Source organism: Terrapene carolina, unplaced genomic scaffold, assembly GCF_002925995.2.
Source record: "Terrapene carolina triunguis isolate 2854851 unplaced genomic scaffold, T_m_triunguis-2.0 Scaffold42, whole genome shotgun sequence".
In the NCBI taxonomy this organism is placed as follows: domain Eukaryota; kingdom Metazoa; phylum Chordata; order Testudines; family Emydidae; genus Terrapene; species Terrapene triunguis.
This window is the reverse complement of record NW_020664393.1, coordinates 70,555,305-70,580,324: the sequence shown is the minus strand read 5'-3', so window position 1 is coordinate 70,580,324 and position 25,020 is coordinate 70,555,305. Positions and strand designations below refer to the sequence as shown.

The 25,020-nt window shown below is 42.6% G+C and overlaps 1 protein-coding gene across 1 annotated transcript; it reads left to right on the top strand.

The window, feature by feature from the left end:
* Positions 1 to 25,020, top strand: OPN5 (opsin 5). The gene is made up of 6 exons (XM_024219153.2): positions 1 to 166; positions 12,302 to 12,421; positions 14,596 to 14,766; positions 16,350 to 16,684; positions 22,466 to 22,695; positions 24,957 to 25,020. The coding sequence occupies exons 1-6, from the start codon at positions 37 to 39 to the stop codon at positions 25,018 to 25,020; spliced, it is 1,050 nt and encodes a 349-aa protein (XP_024074921.1). The 5' UTR covers positions 1 to 36.

Below are 25,020 nucleotides of genomic sequence, written 5' to 3'. Positions count from 1 at the left end.
CACTTTTCAGACACTGCTAATCTGTACGTGAGTGGCATGGCATCAAATCACAGCACTTCGCCCCAAGATGACCATCTTCCTCATTACCTCCAGGATGAAGACCCCTTTGCATCAAAACTCTCTACGGAAGCTGACATAGTAGCTGGATTTTATTTAACAGTAATTGGTAAGGCTGTTTTAATTATTTTGTTCATGGTGTTGTAAGTCACTACATGGTCTATCAGGCACCCGCAAAGAAGGCTGCAGCCAGTCATATTTGTGGTGCACCAGATAGTAAAACAAAAGATGTGGTGGGATGGTGGGTGGGGAACTTAAGTAATAGGAAAATGGGTATTGCCAGATGGGATCAAAACCATAATCCATCTGGTCCAGTATCCTATCTGTGACAGTGACCAGTACTAGATGTGTCAGAGGAAAATGCAAGAAATCCTTAAAGGACAATTATTTGGTAAGCTGCTCATAGAAGTTGTTTCCTAGCCTGGGACAATTAGTGGCTGGCTTCTGCCCTTATAGGGGTTTATACCCCTTTCATTTTTAAAAAAGATCTATCTAATATAACTATACGGATAATGAGAATATCCACAGACACCCAGTCATATTTGAGTCTTGCTAAGCTCTTGGTCTCAATGATACTGCATGGCAATGAGTTCCATGTGTTGAGGAAATACATTTCTACATGTATGGGTTTTATATTTATTGTCTTTCATTGCATTTCCCCTGGTTCCATAATACCAGGGGCTTCCAATTTACCTTCTTTATAATCATTCATTATATCATATACCTCTATCAGACCCTCTCCTATTTGTTTCCTCGCAGAACAAGCTTCAGGGGGGATAGCTCAGTGGTGTGAGCATTGACCTGCTAAACCCAGGGTTGTGAGTTCAATCCTTGAGGGGGCCACTTAGGGATCTGGGGCAAAATCAGTACTTGATTCCTGCTAGTGAAGGCAGGGGGCTGGACTCGATGACCTTTCAAGGTCCCTTCCAGTTCTAGGAGATAGGATATCTCCAATAATTTATTTTATTTATTTAAGCTTAATATTTCAATCTCTTCTGCTATAAAAGTCTCTTCAAGATTTGAGTAATTGTTGTTGCCTTTCTTGGCATCTCTTCTACATGTTGTTATTCAGTAGTATAATGTCACTCTATAAATCAGGGGAGTATGCTCAGAATGTGTGTTCAGGATGCGTCTCCTGGTTTCAGTAACTGAACCCAGTATTCCATGTAAGGTACACCATTGATTTACACAGTGCCGTTACACTATTCTCAGTATTCTTTTCCTGCTCTCTATGCATCCTAGCATTTTGTTTGCTACCCCCCACTTTTTTCTTTCCTGCTGCTGTGTAAACAGATGTCTTCAGTGAGTTGTCCAAAACAAACCAACCCTCGGGTCTTTTTCCTGAGTAAGTTACGTTTATTGAGATCCCAGGAACTATGTAGGCCTCAGAGTGGTTGAAAGTATTCCTTCCAAAATACATTGTCTTACCTTTTAAAAATTATTGTATTTAATGTAGATTTCAATATATAAACTTTAAAAGAAACAACTCTCGCAGGCTCTAAGCAGCTTTGAGAAATAATAAAAAATACTATCAGAGGAAGACAAAGAAAAGCAGCAGCAAACTTTGCATAAAAGAAACCAGGCCACACAACCAGAATTTTCCCATCTTAGGTCCCACAAACCTTAATCCTCTACAAATAAAACTTCAGTGGAACCTCTGAAAGTGTGTGCCCACAAAGATGGCCTGTGAATGTCATATATGAATGGATGCACTCTTGCCAAAGTGTAGAGGCCCAGAGAAGTGTGGGGGCCCTTAAAAGTGGCCTCTATGAAGAAGCAAAGCATTGTATCTTTAGCATCAGTAGGGAATTACTGATACTAAAGTAGAGTGATCATCTAGTCATTAGGATATTAAGCAAGAAACACTTCAAAAAATTACTGTTAATGCCCACGCTAACTCTGAACCAATGGTACAAAAGACATGGTAATCTTGAGTTAGTGAAAATGCTGCCAACACACTGTCTATTAGGCCTCTGAGTTTCTGATTGTTTCATGGCAACAAACAGAGAAGTTAGATTAGAAGCATAAAATACTCTTGCTGGACGGTTGCAATGTAACACTTCTTTATTTCTAAGAATTCAGAATAACACAGAAGAACCCCAAACAGAGAAAGACAAAGCAGACTCCGTAAAATAGAGAGGCACAACTCACCCCCTCCGCCCCCGCCCCTTACTCTGTCTTCTGACTGACTCTGATCCCAGCCAGCTTCCCTGGCTGCAAGAAGGACCAGGAAAACCACTGAGAATTTAAAGTGATAGATCAGTTTTAATAGTTTTCAATACACCACACTTCTGAATTCAGATTCCTTCTGCTCTGATGCTATAGACCCCAGTGTTCATTAACTTGATTCCAAGCATGTGAGCTTTCAGTTATGTGGCTGGGGGGGGGATTAAAAAATGTTGGGCTCTACAAATGTGTCCAAAAAAGGTAGAAGGTCTATGCGGGGTATTACAGAGAGATTGTGGGGCTCACAAAGATCATGAAAGGAGCCATGCCAGGTGATCCTTATCTCCTTTTGTCTGGAGACCATGGGAAGGGTTCCTCAACAAAATTTTTGTACAGTATAAAAATGGTTTTGATTTGATTCAAGGTTTGAGTGAACCTGGTTTTGTTGTGGCTGATCTGGTTAGCTCGTCATCATAGGAGACTGCAGTAGACTTTTGCTTGTATTAAAATACACAGCTTCTCATGTGTCCATGTTTATGTGGAAGATAATCATTTAAGGATGTTCCACCAAATTCACTCTAATAAATCATTCTGAGCAAGCCTTTGTTTCTCATGCCAGCCATTTCCCTGGGCACCGCTTTGTGGTGTCCTTTCCCATGGTATATTAGTACTTTCAAAACAAAAATAAGGACTACAGAGACATAAGCCTCCCTCCTCCCATAATTTGCCCCCTAATTTAAATAGAGAGTGCATATCCCCAGCACATTGCAGAGTACAGCTTTGCCGATGTGGAAGAGGGGAAGCTATCGTTGGTTCAGTTGAGAGGAATCTGTGAGTAAGTAAATCTTCTGGCTGAAATCTCAGTCCCTGAGAAGGGTTGCTGGTGCTCTCTTTGGCTGTGCCAGAGGAGGGTTGCTTGGATTATGATAGTGCCTGAAGGCCCTGATTTTGTTCTAAAAACCTGCAAAGGGGATTTCTTTAAATTTGCCCATCGAACCTACAGCTGGCCAGAACATTTCTGACATAAGTCTTCCCTTGAAAGATGCTGTTTTGTTGTAATTGAAACATTTCATGGGAACGTGTGGATTTCTACAAAACTTGGCTTAGAAAAAAATTGAAATGAAGCACTTTGATGATGTTGAAACATTCCATTTCAATATTACCAGAGTGGAACACTGATTTTTCATCTAAAAAAATCCCCCTTCGTTTCAGAATTTATTTTATTTTTTTATTTTTTATTCTTTTTTTTAATAAAAAGTCAAAATCAAAACAAAGCATTTTGACTTTTTTGGGGAAAAAAATTCAACTGAAACTGTTTACCAAATATGACCTGAATTTGTGAATAGTTTTCATCAGCCCAAGATTGCATTTTCTGGTGAATATACTATTTGTCTGAAAAATTTTGCCCAGGTGTAGAAAGAATATCTCTGAGGTTTAAACTATAGTATCTTAATGGCAGTGTGTACTAACTCAGATTAGAGTAATGATTATTTAAATGTCAACAATTGGGTAAAGCATATTAAATAGTGATTGGTAAACAGCAAGGCAACCTGTTATCTTGTCCGTTGGTTTACAGTACAAACGGCTTTTGAAGCATTAAAGTAAATCCTCTGAAACATCTAGTACTGGCCATTATCAGAGACAGTATATTGCACTAGATGGATCAATGTTCTGATCTAGAATGGCAATCCCTGTGTTTCTGTTAATAGCAATGTTGGTATATGGGGTCACGTGTACGCATAAATAAAAACCATATTGCCCGCCTCACTATATTTGACATACAATTTGTCAAATTATAATGATTTTGCTTGTAGATGAGTGTGTTTTCTGATTAGATGATCTTTGCCCAATTATGAAAGTGTTAAATCAGGAGTTTTCACTTGTTCATAGTATAGACCACATCTTGATAGGCATATTCTAGAGACCGAGCTCCCTTCTCATTCACCATTAGACTGCCGCTTTTCTCCTTCACGTTCACACAATGTCCTCACAGCAATTGCAACAGTTGCTTACATATAAAAGAAATATTAAGACAGCTAAAAATTGTTTAAAACAATGTAGTGCTTTTAATACAATTTACCAGTTGCGAAGAAAGAGAATCCGTACCATGCAACCAACTAGCTCTCTCAGAGGTAGAGAGCCACTGCCTTATATAATTGCATTATAACTTATACAATACTTCATAGTGGTTTTTAAGATTTTATCTTTCTTGAAAAGTGTTTAGTAAACACATACAAATTGTTCATTGTGAAAAAATGCATCTGCTGAATTTAGCCCTTTCCCTGTTTGAGAATTGTCATAGTTTGAAGTAAATAAAACTATTTGACATACAAACACATTTTGGCCTCTGGGTTGTTTGTGTACTGCTAATAATGAGAAGTCACCTGAGTTTTGTTGTTTGGAATTCTCTATTCAAGAACTGTGATTGGTCACCCAAGTCCCATAAAATTTTGAACAATTTTGAAATTTAAGTACCTAAATGTAGGCACCTAAATCCATAGCTAGGCATCTAGTAAGTCGCCTGGCTTTCAGAAGTGCTGAGCACCCACAGTCGTCATTGACTTCAACTAGAATTGCAGGTGTTCAGCACCTCTGAAGACTAGTTCACATAGACAGGTTCCTAAATAGCCCAAAGCAGAAGCCAGGAAAGTTCCCCACCATTCCCCCGCTTACATATATAATTATAACATTATTATTGTTACAGAACTACAGGGCAATAATGACAGCTGGATGTCATGACTGGGGAAAAAGGAAATGAAAGAAATTAGATTTGCCTTCAATTCTGAAAGTGGTTAGTTTCATGATCATTCAGATCTATTATGATCTTGAGTTGCATAGTCTAGGGTCCAACTCCTGTCAGAGTTCTGTCTCATCCATTCAGGAGCCTCCCCAGCATAGGTGCTGGAGCTAGGTGCTGGGTGTTCCCACCTCCCTGGCTTGCAGGGGTTTCCATCATATGCAGGGGTTACAGTTTGGTTCAATGGCTCTCAGCACCCCCACTATAAAAATTGTTCCAGCACCCCTGTTCCCTGGATGGATGCTGGTTTCTTTGTTCTTGTTGAACATAGCTATCATGGGAGGTCATGGGTTCTCGGAGAGGAAATGGGTAGTTCACAGGTGGCATTGGAGACTACTTGCATTTTGCTAGCTTTTCAATCAGATTACTTAGAAAATGGGGGCTAGATAAAGAATAATATTTTGCAAGGTCTCTAGCATCAGTCAATGGTCTCTTTAGTTTTGGTGGGACTATTGTATGTTTAGGGAGTGTGTCAGATTCCGCTCCATAAAGGAGATGTTGATAGTCTCTGTTATTTTCTACTCTTCTACCATGCAGGAGAGGCAGGAATCAGAATCAGGATGGTGATCCTGATTCCTGTTGGGGTCTCCATGGCTTCTGTTTGTTTGAATGGGCTAAAATCTTGGCAGAAGGGCAATGTGATTCTGGTTCTGTGACTGGCTTGTTATCTGCAGCGGCCCATGAAGCCATTCCAGATGTGAGTGATCCTGTTCGTGAAACAGGATTATAATTCCTTGCAGCAGGAGGTGCTGTATTCTGGGATTGAATGGAGGCACTTTGGGTACGCAAAACTATTTATGGTCTGGTAGACTTTGCTATTTCTATGGTGGAGGACTGCTAAACTCTTTGTGCCTCTGTCATGAAAATGGCACAAGTTTGTAGAATTTGTTTGTGGTTTTCTGACACCGATACGCTAGGTTTCTTCTTTCATGATCTTCTTTCACAGGATGTCCAGTTAGGGCAATCTAGATGGGTAGACCAGTTCTCTGAAAGGCCAGATGGTGAGGAGAGGCTTCCCCTTTAAGGAATCACTTACCCCACAGTGTCAATATCAGTGGAGTTAGGGTGACGGTAGAGTGGCAGCTCCAAGCCAAGGCTCTGTGAGTCCCCAGCTGGTGAGCAGAGAGAGACAATAGCCATTATGAATAGTACAAGTTCTCCCTCACTGAGCAAATCCCAGATACTGTCTTATGCCAGTTGTACACAACAAAGTAGATGTGAAGTTCACCACAAAATGCTGAGTGAAATGCCATTGAAAGTGGAACCACCCTCTAGGAACTTCTCAGCGTGAAGGACTTCCTCTCATCTGATATTAAGTACCTGATGTTATTTCAGAGATATAGATCTTTGTGACTGAGCCAGAACAATGAATTTCATCATTATAGTTGCATCCACATCCACGTGAGAAATGAGGCTAGCAAGGATTAAAGGATAAAGAGAATGGGAAGATTTATTGTCTGCATTAGATTAACAATTTAACTATTTACAGTAAGGCTCAAATGGTGTAGACAGTGGGAATCTGCACAAGGATGTTTAATGAACTGTGAGGAGGGGGATGCCTTCTGTCTCACAAAGACTTATATATCACTGAAATAGCATCAGGTACTTAACTGGGGGATTATATGGAACAGAGCTGTGCAAATAACTGCTTTTTCAGTTCACTGGCAGTTCTGAAGAATTAAAAAAAATATTTTGGTTTGGATCAAACCAAATCCAAAAAACTATGAAAAATTTCAGTGAATCAAAAAAAAAACATCCTATTTTGGGTCTAATGAAACATATTTCGTTTAACCCAAAATGGATTTTTTTTAAGGCACTGATGGAGAAGGAAGCTGAGGTGGCCTTCTTTATAACCCTTAGCCTAGTGGTTAGGATACTCACCTGGGATGTTTGGACACCACGGTTCAATTCTCACCTCTGTGAGATGGGAGGTGAAGTTGGGTCTCCCATATTGCAGGACAGTGCCCTAGTCGTTAGACTATGTCATACTCTTGGGCAGAGTCCTTGCAATTTTTTTCCTATTTGAAGCTGTTCCACTTTATAAAAATAATTAAATAGCCAATGGAGCAAGGACTTGAGTTTGCATCTCTCGCTCAGTAATTGCCCTGTTCTGTCCATTCCCTCTGAAACATCTGGCAGCAGCCACTGTCAGAAGACAGATACTAGGTTAGTTGGGCCATTGGTCTGACCCAGTATGGCCATTCTTATGTTCTTAGACTAGGAGAGTGCTGTAGCCATCAGGCTATAGTCTCTCTCACTCACTCACTCACTCTTCATTGTCATTACGAGGGATTCAATTACATGCCTGGGACTTCGCTAACCTGAGAACTTCATTTTAGTCTAAATTATTCCGTGAACTTGTGTCCATTTCATGAACAGTTTCGGGTCGACTGAAAGTGCATTTTTTTTGGTGACTAAACCATTTGTCTGAAAAATGTTGCCAAGCTCTAATCTGGAAGGTATGTTTACTAGTAAAATGTAAATGTAAACACACAGTGAAGATAAGAACTGATGTGTTTTAAGTTCTGTTTGTTGGTGTTTTAACCCTAGAGTTAACCACAATGAGCTAAAACAGATTTCAATGCTTCAATCGTTGGAATTTCCCATTCCCATTCCCATTGAAAAAAGTTTAATCTGAAATTTTTCACCCAACTGTAACCTTAACAGAAATGTCAGACAGTACAAAAAATACTCATTTCTCATTGATTCCAGCACTGCTCTCAGAGGCTTCAGATAGGGTTGCCAACTTTCTAATCATGGAAATCCGAACACCCTTGCCCCACCCCTTCACCAAGGCCATGCCCCGCCCTGCCTTTTCTCTAAGGCCCCGCCCCCGCTCACTCCATCCCTCCGTCCGTCGCTCGCTCTCCCACACCTTCACTCACTTGCTCATTTTCACCGGGCAGGAACAGGGGGTTGGGGTGTGGGAGGGGATGAGGGCTCCATCTGGGGGTGTGGGCTCTGGGATGGGGCTGGAGATGAGTAATTTGAGTTGCAGGAGGGGGCTCAGGGCTGGGGCAGTGGGTTCGGGTGCGGGGGGGGGTGAGGGGTGAAGGCTCTTGGCAGCACTTACTTCAGGTGGCTCCCAGAAAGCATGTCCCTCCGGCTCCTAGGTGGAGAGGTGGCCAGGGCGCACTGCCCCTGCCTGCAGGCGATGCCCCCACAGCTCCCATTGGCCAATGGGAGCTGCGGAGCCAGTGCTCAGGGTGGAGGCAGTGCGCGGAGCCCCAAGGTCACCCCTCTGCCTAGGAGCCAGAGGGACATGCCAGCCACTTCCTGGGAGATGCACAGAGCCGGGTAGGGAGCCTGCCAGTCCCACACCAACTGGACTTTTAATGGCCCGGTCAGCCGTTCTGATCAGAGCTGCCAGGATCCTTTTTCAACTGGGTGTTCCGGTTAAAAAACGGATGCCTGGCAACCCTAGCTTCAGTGCCACCCCTCCCAGGATTCTCTGGGGCTTCTGCTCCTGACAGCTTCCCAGGTCTAGTCAGCTATGCTCCCTTCCTGGAGCGGTCGACCCAGAGCTGCTTCCCTGAACATCTGTCCCCTTGCTCCAGGGAACCACCACAGGTGTTAGCTCCACTCTGGTGTGGCATCCTTTCCTGTCCCCATCACTCTTCCACCTCTCACTTCCTGTCCTCTGACGGCCTTTTATAGTCCCAGATGTATCCCAGACCCATTGTCTGAATTGGGCTCACCAGTTACCCTGTGACAGTGTCAAATTGAGTGAATTTTGTTGGAAAAACAAACCAACCAAGTGTTCCAAAAAAAGTTGAAATATTTAATTGAAGATTTTGAAACTGAAACATTTTGACTTTTCATTTTGAAATTTATTTCAATTTTATTTTTAACAAAAGGGTGTGTGTGTGTGTGTGTGTGAGAGAGAGAGAGAGAGAGAGAGAATTTTGGGGGTTCACCAGAAATTTTGTTTAGGGTCAACCCAAAATTATTATTTTTTCTGTATGGGCAGAGGAACCCCTCCCACCTCCCAAAATCAGTTATTCACACAGCTCTAGCTAGGGTCTTTTCCATTCCTCTCTTTCTTTCCTAGGTGATTGTGATGGATTTGGAGCTGCTCTGTGATAATTTATGAGTAATATATGTTGGCCTGTATAAGGGACCAGGGCATAGGCAGTCTGGCTTAGAGATCGCAGCTGGACTGGGGTCCACACATTGGAGCAGTAGTCGGTGAGCAGGGTTTGGAGGAATCACTAGAAAAGTCAGGGTCATAGTCAGGCTGGGATCAGAGACAGTACCAGGCTGGAATCAGATTCAGGTCAGAACTGGAGACCAGAGATCAGAGGTAGATCTGGGGTCCCAGCAAGCCTGAAAACCATATCGTTGCCCAGGCAACTTCCTGGGCCACCCTCCAGGGTGAAATAGGGCACTTGGCCAATCAGCACGCTGCAGAGTACCATTACTCTGGGTCCTTTGGGCGGTACTTCCTGTAGCGCTTACTCTCCACAGTGCTCCCCGGCTACAGCACTTCATTACTTCCTGGTGGCATTGTGGGACCATCAGCTAGCCCATGCTCTGAACACCTCGGGTGTAGTCCACAGATCCTTACAGCCTGGTTATTGGGATGTTATTTAGTGTATGACTATATTGATTAAAGTTAATAAGGTTTTTTTCTGGATGCAGGCAGGAAGGAGAAGAATGGCTCAAGATAGCCTCCTATCAGCAAACACTTATGAGTTGTTAAGGGATGATGGCAGAACTATTAGCTTTGATGACTCTCTCTGTCTCTGACCAGCCTTCAACTGGTTTAATGAGGAATGACCAAGGCCTGCCAAACGCAGGGGAGCAAAGGACTTGGGCAGAGGGGGGTTAAAGAAGGGCAGTCGATCAGGGACAAAGGGGGTGGGAGGGGGTGGAGGTGGGACCAGACTCAGACACAGGTACAGGAGCCTACTGGTGTTGTATGGAGAAGTTAGGCTAGGGGCTTGTCTACATAGCAGGATAATGAGCTGTATGGGGGTTCTGGTTTCTAAAGTGTACTAATGTGTTGTGCATTAATTGGTCCATGCAGACTCTGCTGTTGTACACTAAAATTTCCCTAGTGTGCTTTAACATAGAAAAACAGCATGATGTTAAAGTATACCTACAGGGTCCACTTGGACCAGTTAGGGCACTTTAGAAATCACACCCCCGTAGTGCGCATTACCTCACTGTATAGACAAGCTCTAGGTCTTCATTATGGGATGGGACGGCTTTAGGTAAGAGAGACACGCATGTAGACTGTTGTTTTAAAATCCTTTTTCTCTTATGCTTTGATCCTACTGCTAAATAAACAATACTTTTGTTTAAAAAGGCTGATTGGTCACCATATACCACTGGTCACTGGCTCCTGAAGGGAAGAATCGCAGGTGCCAGAATTCAGTCGGACCTGCAGGGTAAGAACAGTTAATACACATCGTACTGTAGCCCAGGTCATAGTCTGAGAGTGGAGGAATCGTGTGATTCTACCCTGAGGCAGGTAAGAGCACAAGACCCAACCATGTGGACATGTACATCGAGAAACCAGAAAGGGAACAGAGCTGCAGCTAGAACAACTGTATTCTAAATTGCTACATTTATTTATGCTTTAATGTTCACTACATTTTTTCAATAATTTTAAGCAGTTGATTGTGGTCACTTTAATTTTGACCACAATCTTTACGTTTTACCTCCCTTCAGCTGCTCAACTCAATATAAAAATGAATTAACATGATTTTTAATGCTCCTGGACTTACTAGTATTGGCTTCATATACTCTAGTTGAGTTCACAGCCCAGATCTTATTGATTTAAATAGGATAATGATCAAGCTCCTTGTTATGTATTTTTTATGAATGTCAGAAATGAATCTTTATGTTCAAATAAAAATGGAAAAAGGAAACCCAAAGCTGAAGCAGTGCGCACATGTTTTGGAACAAAATCCTCTGTGGAAATAGAAAATGAGGTCTAAAAGTGGAGCAGGAAGGTCTACTGCTGTGGATGATTGTGTACGGGGGGAAAATGTGTTTAAACTGCCTGTTAAGTCAATGTGGATTTATCCCTGGGGCGGGGGGGTTGGGATTAAACCGTGTATAGTTTTACACCACTGAAGTTGTTTCAAATTGCTTACTGAGATGCCTTGTTACATCCTCTTATTAGTTGCTACCATGGTCCATGACGTTGCTTTTCTCCTTTGGTGGGAGGTACACTGGTTTTTCTCTAGTGGGAACTGTAGAGGGTCTAGGTAACCAGGAAAGGGAAATGGAGTCAGTAGGGGGATGGGAGGAGGACAGATGCTATGATTCAGAAGAGGGGTGGGGTGTGGTGAGTTGCAGAGGGACAAGATTAAAAATAAATAAATAAAGCCAGTTACACCATTTTTGCACTCACATTAATTTCTAACAAGTTTATATGGGACATCTACTGTACACCACTGTTTGGCACATTTCATGCTGAATTTGTCCTCGTTGGGAATTTAAAACAAGACAAGAGCGGCATCCACTTATATCTAGCCTATGTTTGGCTGGCTGAATGGGATTGGTGGCAGTGACGTAGCAGTCAGCAGCCTCTGGTTTGATCACTTTTTGTCTTTTATAACTTCCTTATAGTGCCTTGGCTATAAATCAAAGCTGCTTTTTTCCTTAGATCACTCGCAGTGGAGACAAGCAGTTCAAATATCGCCTGCACTCCCCCAGAGGATGACTTTTCCTTCCACCACAGCAGTTCCCAGAATGGGATTGGATTGAGTGCACTACAATCTCCAGGACTTTGTTCTGTCAAGATTTAAATGATGTGACACCTCACTATTCCATAGCTTATTATCTCACAGTTAGAACACTTTTTGTGGATGTTGCATCTAAATTCTCCCTTACCTAATTCCAACCTGTCACTCTTAGTGCACTATCACACATAGTTCTTCAGTTTCTTTGATTTACAGCCTTCCATGTGATTGTTCCCTAATCCCACCCACCTGGATAGTACGCATTTTTGTTACTCTTCTCCAAATTCCTTCTAGTTTGTTGACCTCTCTCTCTGGAACTGTGAAGCTCAGAATGAAAATAAAATGGAGATATCCCATCTCCTAAAACTGGAAGGGACCTTGAAAGGTCATCGAGTCGAGCCCCCTGCCTTCACTAGCAGGATCAAGTACTGATTTTTGCCCCAGATCCCCAAGTGGCCCCCTCAAGGATTGAACTCACAACCCTGGGTTTAGCAGGCCAATGCACACTGTTGTGCCAAAGAATTGTGGGGAAGCGTTTCTCTGCAATTTTGTTTAAGTGCAGTTTGTTTTTATATTTTTATTACAGGGGTTCTTTCAACTTTTGGGAATGGCTATGTTCTTTTTATGTCCCTGAAACGGAAAAAGAAGCTCAGACCCGCGGAGATAATGACTGTCAATTTAGCCGTGTGTGACTTGGGGATTTCAGGTAATTCAGTGTTTTATTTCTTCTTTTACTTTTCCTGCCTTTTTATTTTTATTTCTTTTTGGCCAAATTCTACTCTGCGTTGTGCAGATGGGACCCCCCCTATATGACAGTAGGAGCCCAGGGTGTGCTTGTGATAACAGAACTCAGCCCATACTGTTTCTATTCCATTGTTTCCACATTTAAAAAAAAAAAAGATCGGAAAGAGTATAACAGAGCAATTGTAGGGAGGTGCAAATCCCCTGGAAAGAGAATGAAAATGAAGAGAAATATGACCTATTCCAGAGATCTTGAATCAGGCAAAGGGCCCATGCAGGTTCAAATCTCAGAAGTTCACATTGTACGATTTGGCATGATCAATACAAAACAGCCTTCATAACAGCTGAAGAACACTATATTTCAGTTCTACCAAATGTTATATATATCAGGGATATAAGCACATACCGAACAAACCCCATAGAATGAGGGGTGAGGAATGTCGAGGGCTTTGAGATGTTCAAATCTAATAATTTTCTACCTAGTTACCCTTTTAAGACTGGGACACCGCCTCTTTTCCTTCCTGTAAAAAGCCATGCTCTACTGTCCATGTCAATTTGTAAAGAAGACGCAACCCAGGGAAAGACCCATATGCCCAACTCTCAATCTGAATATGTTTAGTGGTGAGAATAGACACCCTTTGGAAGACTGTGCAGCACTGTGGAGGTGCCTAGCTCTTGGTGATACTTTATTTTTTTAATCTGATGCTTGTGCAATTCTCATTACACTCATGAGAGGTATACACACCTGGGGAGAAGAACTGTACACCCCTTTTGAAAAAAATGGCTTGGACTGCAGGAGCCTGAGGAAATCCACCTGAAATCCACACCTGATATTCACCCAACTGACCACAGGGTGTCATCAGTGTGGTACAAATGATAGCTTAAAGGAACAGGCGGCTCCAAACTTCGTTAGATCCCAGTACTGTTATATCTCATTTGTTAATACACCTTAGGTCTGGTCTACACTAGGGGGGGTGTCAATGTAAGATACGCAACTTCAGCTACGGGAATACCGTAGCTGAAGTCGACATATCTTATTCCGACTTACCTCCCGTCCTCACGGTGCAGGATCAACGGCCGCGGCTCCCCTGTCGACTCTGCTACCGCCGCTTGCTCCGGTGGAGTTCCGGAGTCGACGGGGAGCGCATTCGGGGATCGATATATCGCATCTTAACGAGATGCGATATATCGATCCCCGATAAATCAATCACTACCCGCCGATACGGCGGGTAGTCTGGACATACCCTTAGAGAAAAGTCATTGTCATTCCAGGAAATGGCATGACTGGGTCTGAGGATCTGTGAAAGCTGATGTTTTCTGGCTGAGTGATCAGCCTGTGGATATACAAATAAGTCTCTGCTGTGGGATTTGCTTGTTTCTAAGAGTGTTAGCATAAAAATGTCTGCTCTAGTGTCAAGATAAACCCCTTAGAATGATTCATTAGCTGTTTTCCATCTGTAGCACTTAGAAATGCAGCAAACAAATTCCAGATAGGCAAGAAACAACTCCAGTCTCATACATCAATTATGCCCTGTGAATCCAACTCATTTAATAGTGAAATATCAGCTTGTTGGTGACATTTGCAAACATGCATTCATTTCTGATGCCATCTACTGGATAATGCATGCTTGTAGTGTGCAACTCACAATATGTTTAGAATTGTGATTAGAGCAAGCATTTTACGATCAGGACTTCTGGGTTCTATTCCCAGTTCTAGTCCCTGTTCCCAGACATAGAGTATGATCCTTGACCAAATCAATCTCCCTATGCTTTTGTGTAAAAGGCCTATAATTAACATGGAGTAAATACTTTGCAACAAATAATTAATTTGATTAGTTCAGCCTTTTTCTGCTTATGTAATGCTGTGACTAGCACAGGGCAAAATTGTTCGGATGAATAGTTTATTTACTGAAAAATACAATTTTAATCAACCAGAAAATATTTGCAAATTTGACAAGTTTGATTTTACTCCTGGGCAAAAGGCAATTACCTCACTCTACCCTATGTTTGAAGATGCCTATATTATCACTGATCTCCCCTCAGTGTCCTGTATTTTGAGTAAAGATAGTTGTTGTTTTTTTAAAGATTATTTTGACAGCATCAACTTTTCCAATGACCCATTGTTTCCCCTCTTTGTAGTTGTAGGAAAACCATTTAGTATAATTTCCTTCTTCTCTCACCGATGGGTGTTTGGCTGGCTGGGCTGCCGTTGGTATGGATGGGCTGGCTTCTTCTTTGGCTGTGGGAGCCTTATCACCATGACAGCTGTCAGCCTGGATAGATACCTGAAAATTTGTCATTTAACTTACGGTAAGAAGGAAATTTGCATTGAGTGACACTATATAGCCATTTTCTTTCCCCATCCTCACTGGAGACTTGTATAGAAGCATTAAGCTGAAATGTATAAGAATCATGTTCCCTATTCCTAGGGTGACCATATTTCCCAAAAGGAAAGCAGGACATTGTGCAGGGCTGGCCCAAGCCGTCCCGGCCCTTCCCGTGGGTCTGGCCTGAGCCCTGCCTGCCTGCCCCTTGTCCAAGCCCTGCCCCCCGCTGCATGACTGGCATTACTGCTCCACCCCAACCATTCCTCTGCATCACACCCCACTTTTTTGAAAAAGTGGGCATTTGTCCTGTTTACTCTTGCCAACTGATCAAGTCAGTAAGAGCAAATGGGACAAATGCCCACTTTTGCCAACAAAGTCGGGATGGCCAGGACAGGGCTTAAAAAAGGGACAGAACTGGCTAAAAAAGGATGTATGGTCACCCTACCTAACCCTCAGAGCAGTGGGAAAATCCCTAGAGGTCAGGTTAGGCCCAAACAGTAATTCAGTTTACAAAATCTAGTTTCAATGGAAATGCTTTCACGCACTTTTAAAAATTTCATTTATGAAACAATTTTTTGCAGTGTTTGCAACCCAAACACTGCAGCACTGAAGGTGTTCACCAAGAAGGTGAACAGGATTAGGAACAAAACTGACTACTTTGATTAATCTATTTTCATAGTCCAAGTAAATATTATAATAAGAGAAATAAAGAAATAATATGAACAGTAATGAGTAAATTAGTAAATTTAGATTTTTATAATTATTTCAGTTGTAATAATCCATGGTACTGAGAGTAGTAACCGAGAAACATAGATTTTAAGGTAAAAAAGGACCATTATAATCATCTGCTTTGACGCCTGTATACCATGTGCCATAGAATTTCACCAAGTAGTTTCTCCATCAAGCCTATAACTTCTGGTTGAGCTAGAACATATCTTTTAGGAATACAACCAGTCTTGATTTAAAAACTTCAGGGGTATGTCTTCACTGCATCTGGCCGTGTGCCCTCTCAGCCCGGCAGACAAATTTGCACTAGCTCTGCATGAGCTAGCATGTTAAAAATAGCAGCATGGATGTTGCTACACGTGGTGGCTTGGTCTAGCTGCCTATATCCAATCCTGCCCAACCCCCTGGGTCCGAGCCCAGGAGGCTAGCCCAAGCCACTGTTGTCATGCTGCAACATCCACGCTCTGCATAGGCTAGCATGAGTCTGTCTACTTGGGAGGCATGCCCCCAGATGGAGTGTAGACATACCCCAAGTGTTGTAGAATCCATTACATCCCTAAGTACATTGTTCCAATGGTTAGCTAAACTCTCTGGAAAAAAAACTGCACATCTTATTTCCAGTCTGAATTTGTCTAGTTTCAACTTCCAGCCATTGCATCTTTCTATACCTTTCTCAGTTAAACTAAAAGAGGTTCACAACAATAATACAGTGACAAATGCAGCAAAGAAATGGTTTGCAGTAAATGGTCTGACTAGCTCTTAATTGCAGGTGTAGAATTTCAAGTTGTCTTTAGCCAAATATATATCATCTGCCATTATAATTGTTGAATTATCTTCCAGGTACCTGGCTTAAGAGACATCATGCCTTTATCTGCCTGGCAATAATCTGGGCCTACGCTACGTTCTGGGCTACTGTGCCATTTGCTGGTTTGGGGAACTATGCTCCCGAGCCATTTGGAACCTCGTGCACTCTGGATTGGTGGCTGGCTCAGACTTCAGTGGCTGGACAGGCATTTATTCTGAATATTCTCTTCTTCTGCCTCTTGCTCCCAACTGCAGTGATTGTGTTTTCCTATGTTAAAATCATTGCAAAAGTCAAGTCGTCCGCCAAAGAAGTTGCTCATTATGACACCAGGATTCAAAACAATCATGTCCTGGAAATTAAATTGACCAAGGTAGGTAGGAGAAAACTGTCAGACCATAAAACCAGGTGAGAAGAACCATAGATCCTATCATTGGTACTGAATATTTGTGAAGCTCTAATGTGTCACAAGCACAAGATTGTGGTGGCCTGCGATGTTAGTTGCAGCCCTTACTCTCCCTGTATCTGCAAGGCACAGCTGAAGGAAGGGGAGGATGGAGTTGTGATTAAGGCACTTAAAATGAGACCCTGGAGATGGGTCCAGTCTGAAGCTGTGTAACCTTGGACCAATCATTTGATTGTTCTGTGCCTCAGTTTCCCCATCCGTAAAATGGGGATAATAATACTTCCCTACCTCACAGGTGTGGTCATGAAGATAAATTTAAAAATGTTTGTGAGGCACTCAGGTATCACTGTAAAGAGGGCCATAAAATAGATAGATGAAAAGCGCGGTTTTATTACTGGTGAAATAAAACTATGGAAAATTTGTATTCTTCTATCAAAGAAGATACACGTACAAGAAAATGTGGTGATCATGTGAATTTCTTTAAGATTCACAATGAATTTTTTATAAAAATTAAGGTCCAGACAAAATGCCAAGATGGCCTCTGTTGTCACAATTTTTGGTTACCCCGGCCTCATTTTTGCAGTTCTTTTTTTAAGAAACCCTCCAAGAACCTTAGGAATATAGTAGTGTGTTCCCCATCCGACTGTGCCCTTTTTCTGTTTGGCAAACATGTCAGCCATGAGCTTGGCTGACACTGGAGGATTTAACTGGGAACCTCCAGCGTTAAAAGCATCAGTCTCTAGAGCCTGAGACAAAGAGCCAAAGCTTCCAGAAATAGAATCACATCTTCTGTGGCTCGGATATGGGGGGAGGGACGGGACTTGTAACACACTGACTAGTAGTTACATATTTATTTTCTTTCCGTGTTTGGAAATGAACTGAAATTAACAAGTGGTTGCAATGCATATAATAGATTTATAGATTCACAGAGTCTAAGGCAAGAAGGGGCCATTATAATCACCTAGTCTGACCTTCTGGCCAAAGAACTTCCCCAAAATAATTCCTAGAGCAGCTCTTTTAGAACAACATCCTGTCTTGATTTAAAAATGGTCAGCGATGGAGAATCCACCGCGACCCTTGGCAAATTGTTCCAGGGATTAATTACCTTCACCGTTAAAAACGCACGCCTTATTGCCAGCTGAATGTATCTAGCTCAACTTTCAGACTTTGGATTGGGTTACATCTTTCTCTGCTAGGCTGAAGAGTTCATTATTAAATATTTGTTCCCAATGTAGATACTTATAGATTATAATCAAGTCACCCCTTAACCTTTTTGTTAAGCTAAATAGTTTGAGCTCCTTGAATCTATCACTATAAGGCTTGTTTTCCCTTAATCATTCATGCAGCTCTTCTCTGAATCCTCTCCAGTTTATTAACATCCTTACACCAGAACTGGACACAGTATTCCACTCACAGTTGCACCAGTGCCAAATATAGAGGTAAAATAACATATCTACTCATACTCAAGATTCCCCTGTTTATGCATTACAGACTTGCACTAGCTCTTTTGGCCACAACGACACACAGGAAGCTCATGTTTAGAGCCCAGCAAATCCACTGATATCCGCTTTATATCCACAGAGATCCGCATCCCTGGATGCAGATGTGGATATCCGTGGACCATTTTTGTGGATCGTGGATGGATGCGGATCCAAATTTTATATCGAAAGCCCTGCAAATCTGCGGATATCTGCTTTATATCTGCCAATACCCGTGGATCATTTTTTGGATCGCGGATTCGATGTGGATACAAATTTTGTATCTGCGCAGGGCTCTATTCATGTTCAGCTGATTATCCACCACGATCCTCACATCTTTTTCAGAGTCACTGCTTCCCAGGATAGAGTCCCATATCCTGTATGTATGGCCTACGTTCTTTGTTCCTACATATATACATTTACATTTAGCTGTATTAAAATACATATTGTTTGCTTGTGTCCAGTTTACCAAGAGATCCAGATTGCTCTCAATCAGTGAACTCTCATCTTTATTATTTACCACTCCACCAATTTTTGTTTCATCTGAAACTTTATCAATGATGATTTTATGTTTTCTTCTAGGTCGTTGATTAAAATGTTAAATAGCGTAGGTCCCTGCGGACCCCACTAGAAACACATTCACTTGATGATCATTCCCCATTTACACAATTACATTTTCAGATCTATTAGTTAGCCAGTTTTAAATTCATTTAATGTGTTCCACGTTAATTTTATAACTTTCTAGTTTTCCAATTAAAATGTGTGTACCAAGTCAAATGCCATACAGAAGTCTAAGTATGTTATGTCAACATTACCTTTATCAACCAAACTTTTAATCTCATAAAAAAAAAGATATAAAGTTAGTTTGACAGGATCTGTTTCCCACAAACCCATGCTGATTTACATTAATTACATTACCCTCCTTTAATTCTTTATTAATTGAGTCCCATACCAGTCACTCCATTATCTTGCCCTGGACTGATGTTAGGCTGACAGGCCTATAATTTCCCGAGTCATTCCATTTACGTTAGCTTTCTTCCAGTCTTCTGGAACTTCCCTAATGCTCCAAGACTTACTGTAAATCAACATTAACAGTACAGCGAACTCCTCAGTCAGCTATTTTAAAACTATTGGATGCGGTTATCTGGACCTGCTGATTTAAAAATGTCTAACTTTCGTAGCTTCTGTTTAACATCCTCCAGAGATACTAGTGGACTGGAAAGAGTATTATCATCACCCTATGATGAGACTATATCATCTCTTTCCCCTCAAATACAAAATAGAAATACTTATTGAACACTTCTGCCTTTTTTGCATTACTATTGATAATTCTACCATTTCCATCTAGTCACGGGCCAATACTATTGTCAAGATTTTTTTTGTTCCTAATATATTTTTAAAATTCCTTCTGATAAACATGTGTCTACATAGTATACAAAGCCAAAACATCATTGGGAATTCAGACCACCTGCAGCATAAACAGTCAAGCTAACACAGCCATGGGAATAGTTTTGGTTAGTTAGCTGCTGCTGCCTTGATAGTAGAAAGAACCCCAAATTCTGGTGGCCTTATTTACAGAGATACAGTGTACCTGCAGTGCTGCTTTTACAATCATAATTTGCACTTCTATAGAACCTTCTGTGCAAAGATCTTGATTCTAAATCTGGAAGATTTAGATCCAGTATTACAGAAATATGAAATCAGCTGTTGTTATGAGATATCTGCCATCTGGAAGAATCATAGAATCATAGAATATCAGGGTTGGAAGGGACCTCAGGAGGTCATCTAGTCCAATCCCCTGCTCAAAGCAGGACCAATTCCCAACTAAATCATCCCAGCCAGGGCTTTGTCAAGCCGGGCCTTAAAAACCTCCAAGGAAGCAGACATTCATGTGGATCTGTACACTGGAAACTATGTCCCATCCAGTTCCAGATCCTATCTGGAACCCAAAATGTTGGGGCAGGTTTGGGTCTGGGAAGTGGAATCCCATCATCCATCTTCAAAATTTCAAAAGGGGGTTGAATTTGAGTTTCCCTTTTTGGCTCGTGAATGTTAGATGGCAAAAAAAAAAAAAGGGTGGGGGGGAAGGTTTAAAATCTTTATGTAATTTACTTCTTCAAGAATATTGAAACCACATCCACTAAGCATATCAACACATGGAACAGAGGTTGAGAATAACACAATATCTGAAAGGCTTTAGCTGGCTCGAGAACAGAGCATTCACTGAAGATTTGTATTGTAATCCTTCTAATTACTTCTCCCAAATGACTATTCATGTACTATTATCTATTAGGATGCTGTGCAATACCGTATGAATTATGGTAGTGCTGTCAAACATGAACTTCAAAATACAATATCATGTGATGCAATATGGAACCTGTATCATATTACATATAGGTATGGACACGCTTGTTCAGGTAAAATAAATGACTCAAAACTTTAGCTCAGTTAGAGTATTTTTTCACTTTTGAACAAACTGTATGTAGATCTTCTTTTCCTGACCTCCTATGAAAAACGTTTACGATTTAATAGGAATGTAACCAATGAGGTTCTGCAGAAATTAAATAGGATTCTATAGAAATTATTCACAAAACGTCAGAATTTAACAGAGAATGAGATCCCTGCTATGAGCTGGTTTAAAAAAAACCCAAAACAATAGAAGTGTTAAATTCTCAGCAGTGTCATTTTGGAATGGACCAGTGAAATACAACAGTTATGGCTATCCCTATAGGTCTGTCAATGCATGTGTTTTGCAAGTGACAAATGCACATTCAGTTTCTCACCTGTTCACCCTCCAAAGTAATCATATTGTCTGCATTTTCTCAGTGGAAGATGGGAAGGGTTCTTATTAGCTGCCTTAGAAGCCTCTTGTTCTCTGGATGCCATCCGGGGCACAGGGAGGAGATGAGGCCGACTTAGGACTCTAACCCTCCTATTACAACCAGCCATCCACCATGACCTATTGCCAGCTGCTCCCAGGGTGCTGGTGATGCCGTCACACAACATCAGCACTGCCTGCAAGGGAGGAAGAATCCTTGTGTTGACTCCGGCTGCTGCAGTCTGTTTTCCTCTCCCTAGTCCTTTGTCCTCACTGCACTGACTGGCAATGGGGGACGGAGAGAGGAGAGAGCTATAGCTCCTCCCATACACCCAACACTTGGATAGCAACCTGGTTTTCTTTCTGAAACGTTAACAAGAAATATCTTCAGCCCAGCCCTGGAAATCTCTCTGGAGACCTTGGTCTTACAAGGTTTGTAGTGTGATTGCAAAGGGGTTCAAATGAGTGGTCGGAAGAATGGCCTTGAGCTTTCACCGTAAGGCTGAGCTCTAGGAGACCAGGATTCTGTTCATGTCTTCGCCACTGGTTTGCTCATTTGGCTCCTTTGCTGATTTGGCAAATCACTGAGGCCAAAATTTTCAGACATGGGCGTACAGAGTTGGGCACCTAAATCCCTCTTTAGGACTTTCAATAAGTAGCTTGATAGTGACAGGTGCTGAGCACTAGCCAGCTCCCACTGACTTCAAGCCTTAGACACCCCCCTTTGAAATGTTGGGGCTCAGTCTCCCTGGACCTCGGTTTCCCATTTATGAAATAAAGACAAAACAATACTTCCAGCTTCTCCGGGGTGTTGTGAGGCTCAGTGAATGTGTATCTGGAAAGCAGTTGGGGGAAGAGGCTGTAGAAGTAAAAAGTATTTCAGATAAGCGCCAAACCTGTGGCTTAAGCAGCACAAATTTTTAAATGATCCCAGATCACTTGAATGTTATCCAGGACTTTGGCATTTCAAATCATTTCTCTTGGTGTTAAATTCCCAAGAACAAGGTGACTTTTGTTTTATAAAGGATATATATAAATATCCTTTTCTACATATCACCCCCTCTTTGTTCTCTCTCTATTTATATATATGTAGTAAATACTCATTTAATTTAACTTCAAAGAATCATAATTCACTGACTTTTTGTTCAATTTCTTCACTTTTAGTCTGGCCTAATGAGCTCAAGGAAAGACTTGGGCCAACAGAATCCCTATTTGTTCTATATATGTCAAGCAAAAGTACAGCTGGAGATAGATAAGGAAAAGTGAAATAAATTACAGCATTGGTTCATATTGCAGACCTTATCTGATGCGGGGGTCATTTTTCCATTCTGTTGCATGCACCCACACATTGTCTGCAACGCTGGGAAATACGAGTACTGTGCAGTGCGGTGCATCAATAAAGACCATTCGCTTAGGTAACTGTTTTCTCTCCTTTCTTTTTATTCTCACAAGGTGGCAATGTTGATCTGTGCAGGATTTCTAATTGCCTGGATCCCATATGCCGTGGTATCAGTGTGGTCAGCTTTTGGACAGCCAGACTCAGTGCCCATTCAAGTTTCAGTCATCCCAACCTTGCTTGCAAAATCGGCAGCTATGTACAACCCAATTATTTACCAGGTCATTGATTGTAAATTTTCCTGTTGCCGCTCATTGCAGAAGAAGAGCTCTTTGAAGAAATCCAGGTAAATTTTGGAAAAAAGTGGGCAGCCTGAAAATATTTTGATTTCTCGATACTCATTTCCTTATTCCAAAATCTTTACACAGCATAAGCACTGCAATCCTGGAATACAGGAATGGTCCACCTGGCCTAGTTTCTTATTTTTTTACCTAGGCCAGTGCTGGATACGGTATAGGAAGGTTTCACCCCTCCCCTACTAATACACTTAGCTGTACCACATCTGTAGTATAAAATGAGGGACAATTTCTTCTTGGCTGTAACTGGTGATCAGCTTGTCATCTGAAGCACAGAAGTAGTTTGTGTAGGTCCTGATTCAAAAAACAGAAATGAATGGAAAGATTCCCTTTCACTTCAATGAGCTTTGAATCAGTCACATACTCTTACCATCCTACCTAATATAAGCACTCAACCCTGAAAGGTACTGAATGCCCTCAATTCCCAGTGAAGTCAGTGGGAGCTGTGTGTCCTCAGCACCTTCCAGGATCTATCCCTAAATGCAGGTGTTTTTCTTATTCACAGAAGTGCCTAATTAAAAAAATAATCTTTCAAAGCTATTTGCTTTAATGATAATAATTGAGGCAAAACCAGCCCTTACAAGCCTGCCGTGTCCATGGGGATGCATTGGGTGTATCCTAGGCAGAATCTGGCCTCTTAGTTGTATGGGATGCTAAAGTGTTGGCACCATCTATGCATTTTATTTTCCTTAGTGACAAAAAATATCAGTTTGTTGTTCACCACCAAGCCTGTGGAGAATGGTGTTGAGGGCCCAGCAATGCTGGGAGATTTAAGCATCAGCATTTCAGATTCCAACAGCATCCTCTGGTGTAGAAGTACAAAATGGAATTTTTCACAGAATGATAGAAATTACAGACCAGATCCTTTTCATCATCCATTCCCTTACCAATTAGGGAACGGCCCCCTATAGTGCATTTTCCTACGTATTGTCCAGCCTAGGTTTAAATATCCCAATGTGCAGGCCGGCCCCAATTAGCACCAGCCCACAGCAAGGGCACCGGAGCCCTGCCAAAAATGGGAGGTGGGGTGGGGCCCCTGCCTGAGGTGGCGGCAAAGGCAGCCTCCTGCCTGTGTCCCAGGCCCCCTCCCAGGATAGGTGGAGGGACCCAGGCTCAGGTGGAGGGGCCTTGGAGCCGCAGTCCGGCCATGATTAGAGCTGGGCGGGCAGCTGTGGGGAGCCATGGCGGCAGACCCTCTACTTGCCCATGGTGCGGGGGGCCTGAGCAGTCCCCGGTCCACATCCCCACTCCCTGCCCGCCCGGGGCAGATGGAGAGTCTGCGACTCCTTACAGCTGCCTGCGTGGCTCTTACTGTGGCCGGGCTGCAGCTCTGAGGCCCCCGTGTCCGGCCAGAGCTGGGCCAGGGAGAGCCACGCAGGCAGCTGTGGGGAGCCAGCATGGAGCTGCGGACCCTCCTCTTGCCCCAGGCGTCCGGGGAGCCCAGGGGGTGGGGACACGGGTCGGGGGCTGCTCTCAGCCCCCACCTCCCGCACTCCAGGCAGGTGGAGGGTCCGCCGCGGCTCCCCACAGCTGCCCGGGCTCCATGCTGTCATGGCCTGGGAGTGGGGCCTCGGAGAGGAGAGAAAGAGGGTGGGGTCTGCTCTGGCAAAAATTGGACGGGCCAGGTCCATCCACTTTCAAAAAGTGGGAGGGCTATAGCCCCCTGGCCCTGCCCAGTTCTGGTGGTGGGAAGCAGGAGGGAGTCTGGGGGTGGAGTGTGAGTGGGGCCACACAGACAGTTTGGATAGGCTGAACCTTCCCCTGCCTTTGATACTCACCACCCATGAGTCAGGGGTGTGGTTTTTACACCCCTCACCTACATAGCTATCCCGATATAACTTTGCCATGTAGGCCAGGCCTTAGCATGCATCCCTAGTCTACAACTCTCTTTTACGTGGAAACAAGAACCACCTTATCAACCGGATTTAATGGAGGTTGTCTCCCTCTGCCACAATACCACTCTGCTAGTCCATATATTGGTTTTGGCCCTTATATTTCATGTGGAAGGGCTTGGGGAGCGTAAGGACTGAGTATGTGTCTAGCCTTTGTGCTGGGGTTCCACGTGGGAGCGAGGTTTTTTACAATCTCTCCCAGCTTTTATACCTGCAGAAGGGCTGATCTAGCCTTAGGTGAGGACTTGAGGATTTCCGTATGTCTGGTGATGAATAAAATGATCTGCAGGAATGGAACCTTAATCATTTATAAAGCCAGGTTATTTCAGGCAATATGACCATATTTTTCCTTCCTGTAGGCTGTATACGATATCTGGAAATAAAGAGCCAACAGCAATGAACGAAACCCACCTGGAGGTGTGA

What these genes read in the sequence shown, in the direction of transcription:
- OPN5 (XM_024219153.2), top strand. Translation starts at nt 37, where the DNA reads ATGGCATCAAATCACAGCACTTCGCCCCAAGATGACCATCTTCCTCAT. An exon ending in TGGAAATTAAATTGACCAAG is followed by an intron (nt 16,685 to 22,465) that starts GTAGGTAGGAGA and finishes TATTCTCACAAG; the next exon opens with GTGGCAATGTTGATCTGTGC. An exon ending in AGCTCTTTGAAGAAATCCAG is followed by an intron (nt 22,696 to 24,956) that starts GTAAATTTTGGA and finishes TCCTTCCTGTAG; the next exon opens with GCTGTATACGATATCTGGAA.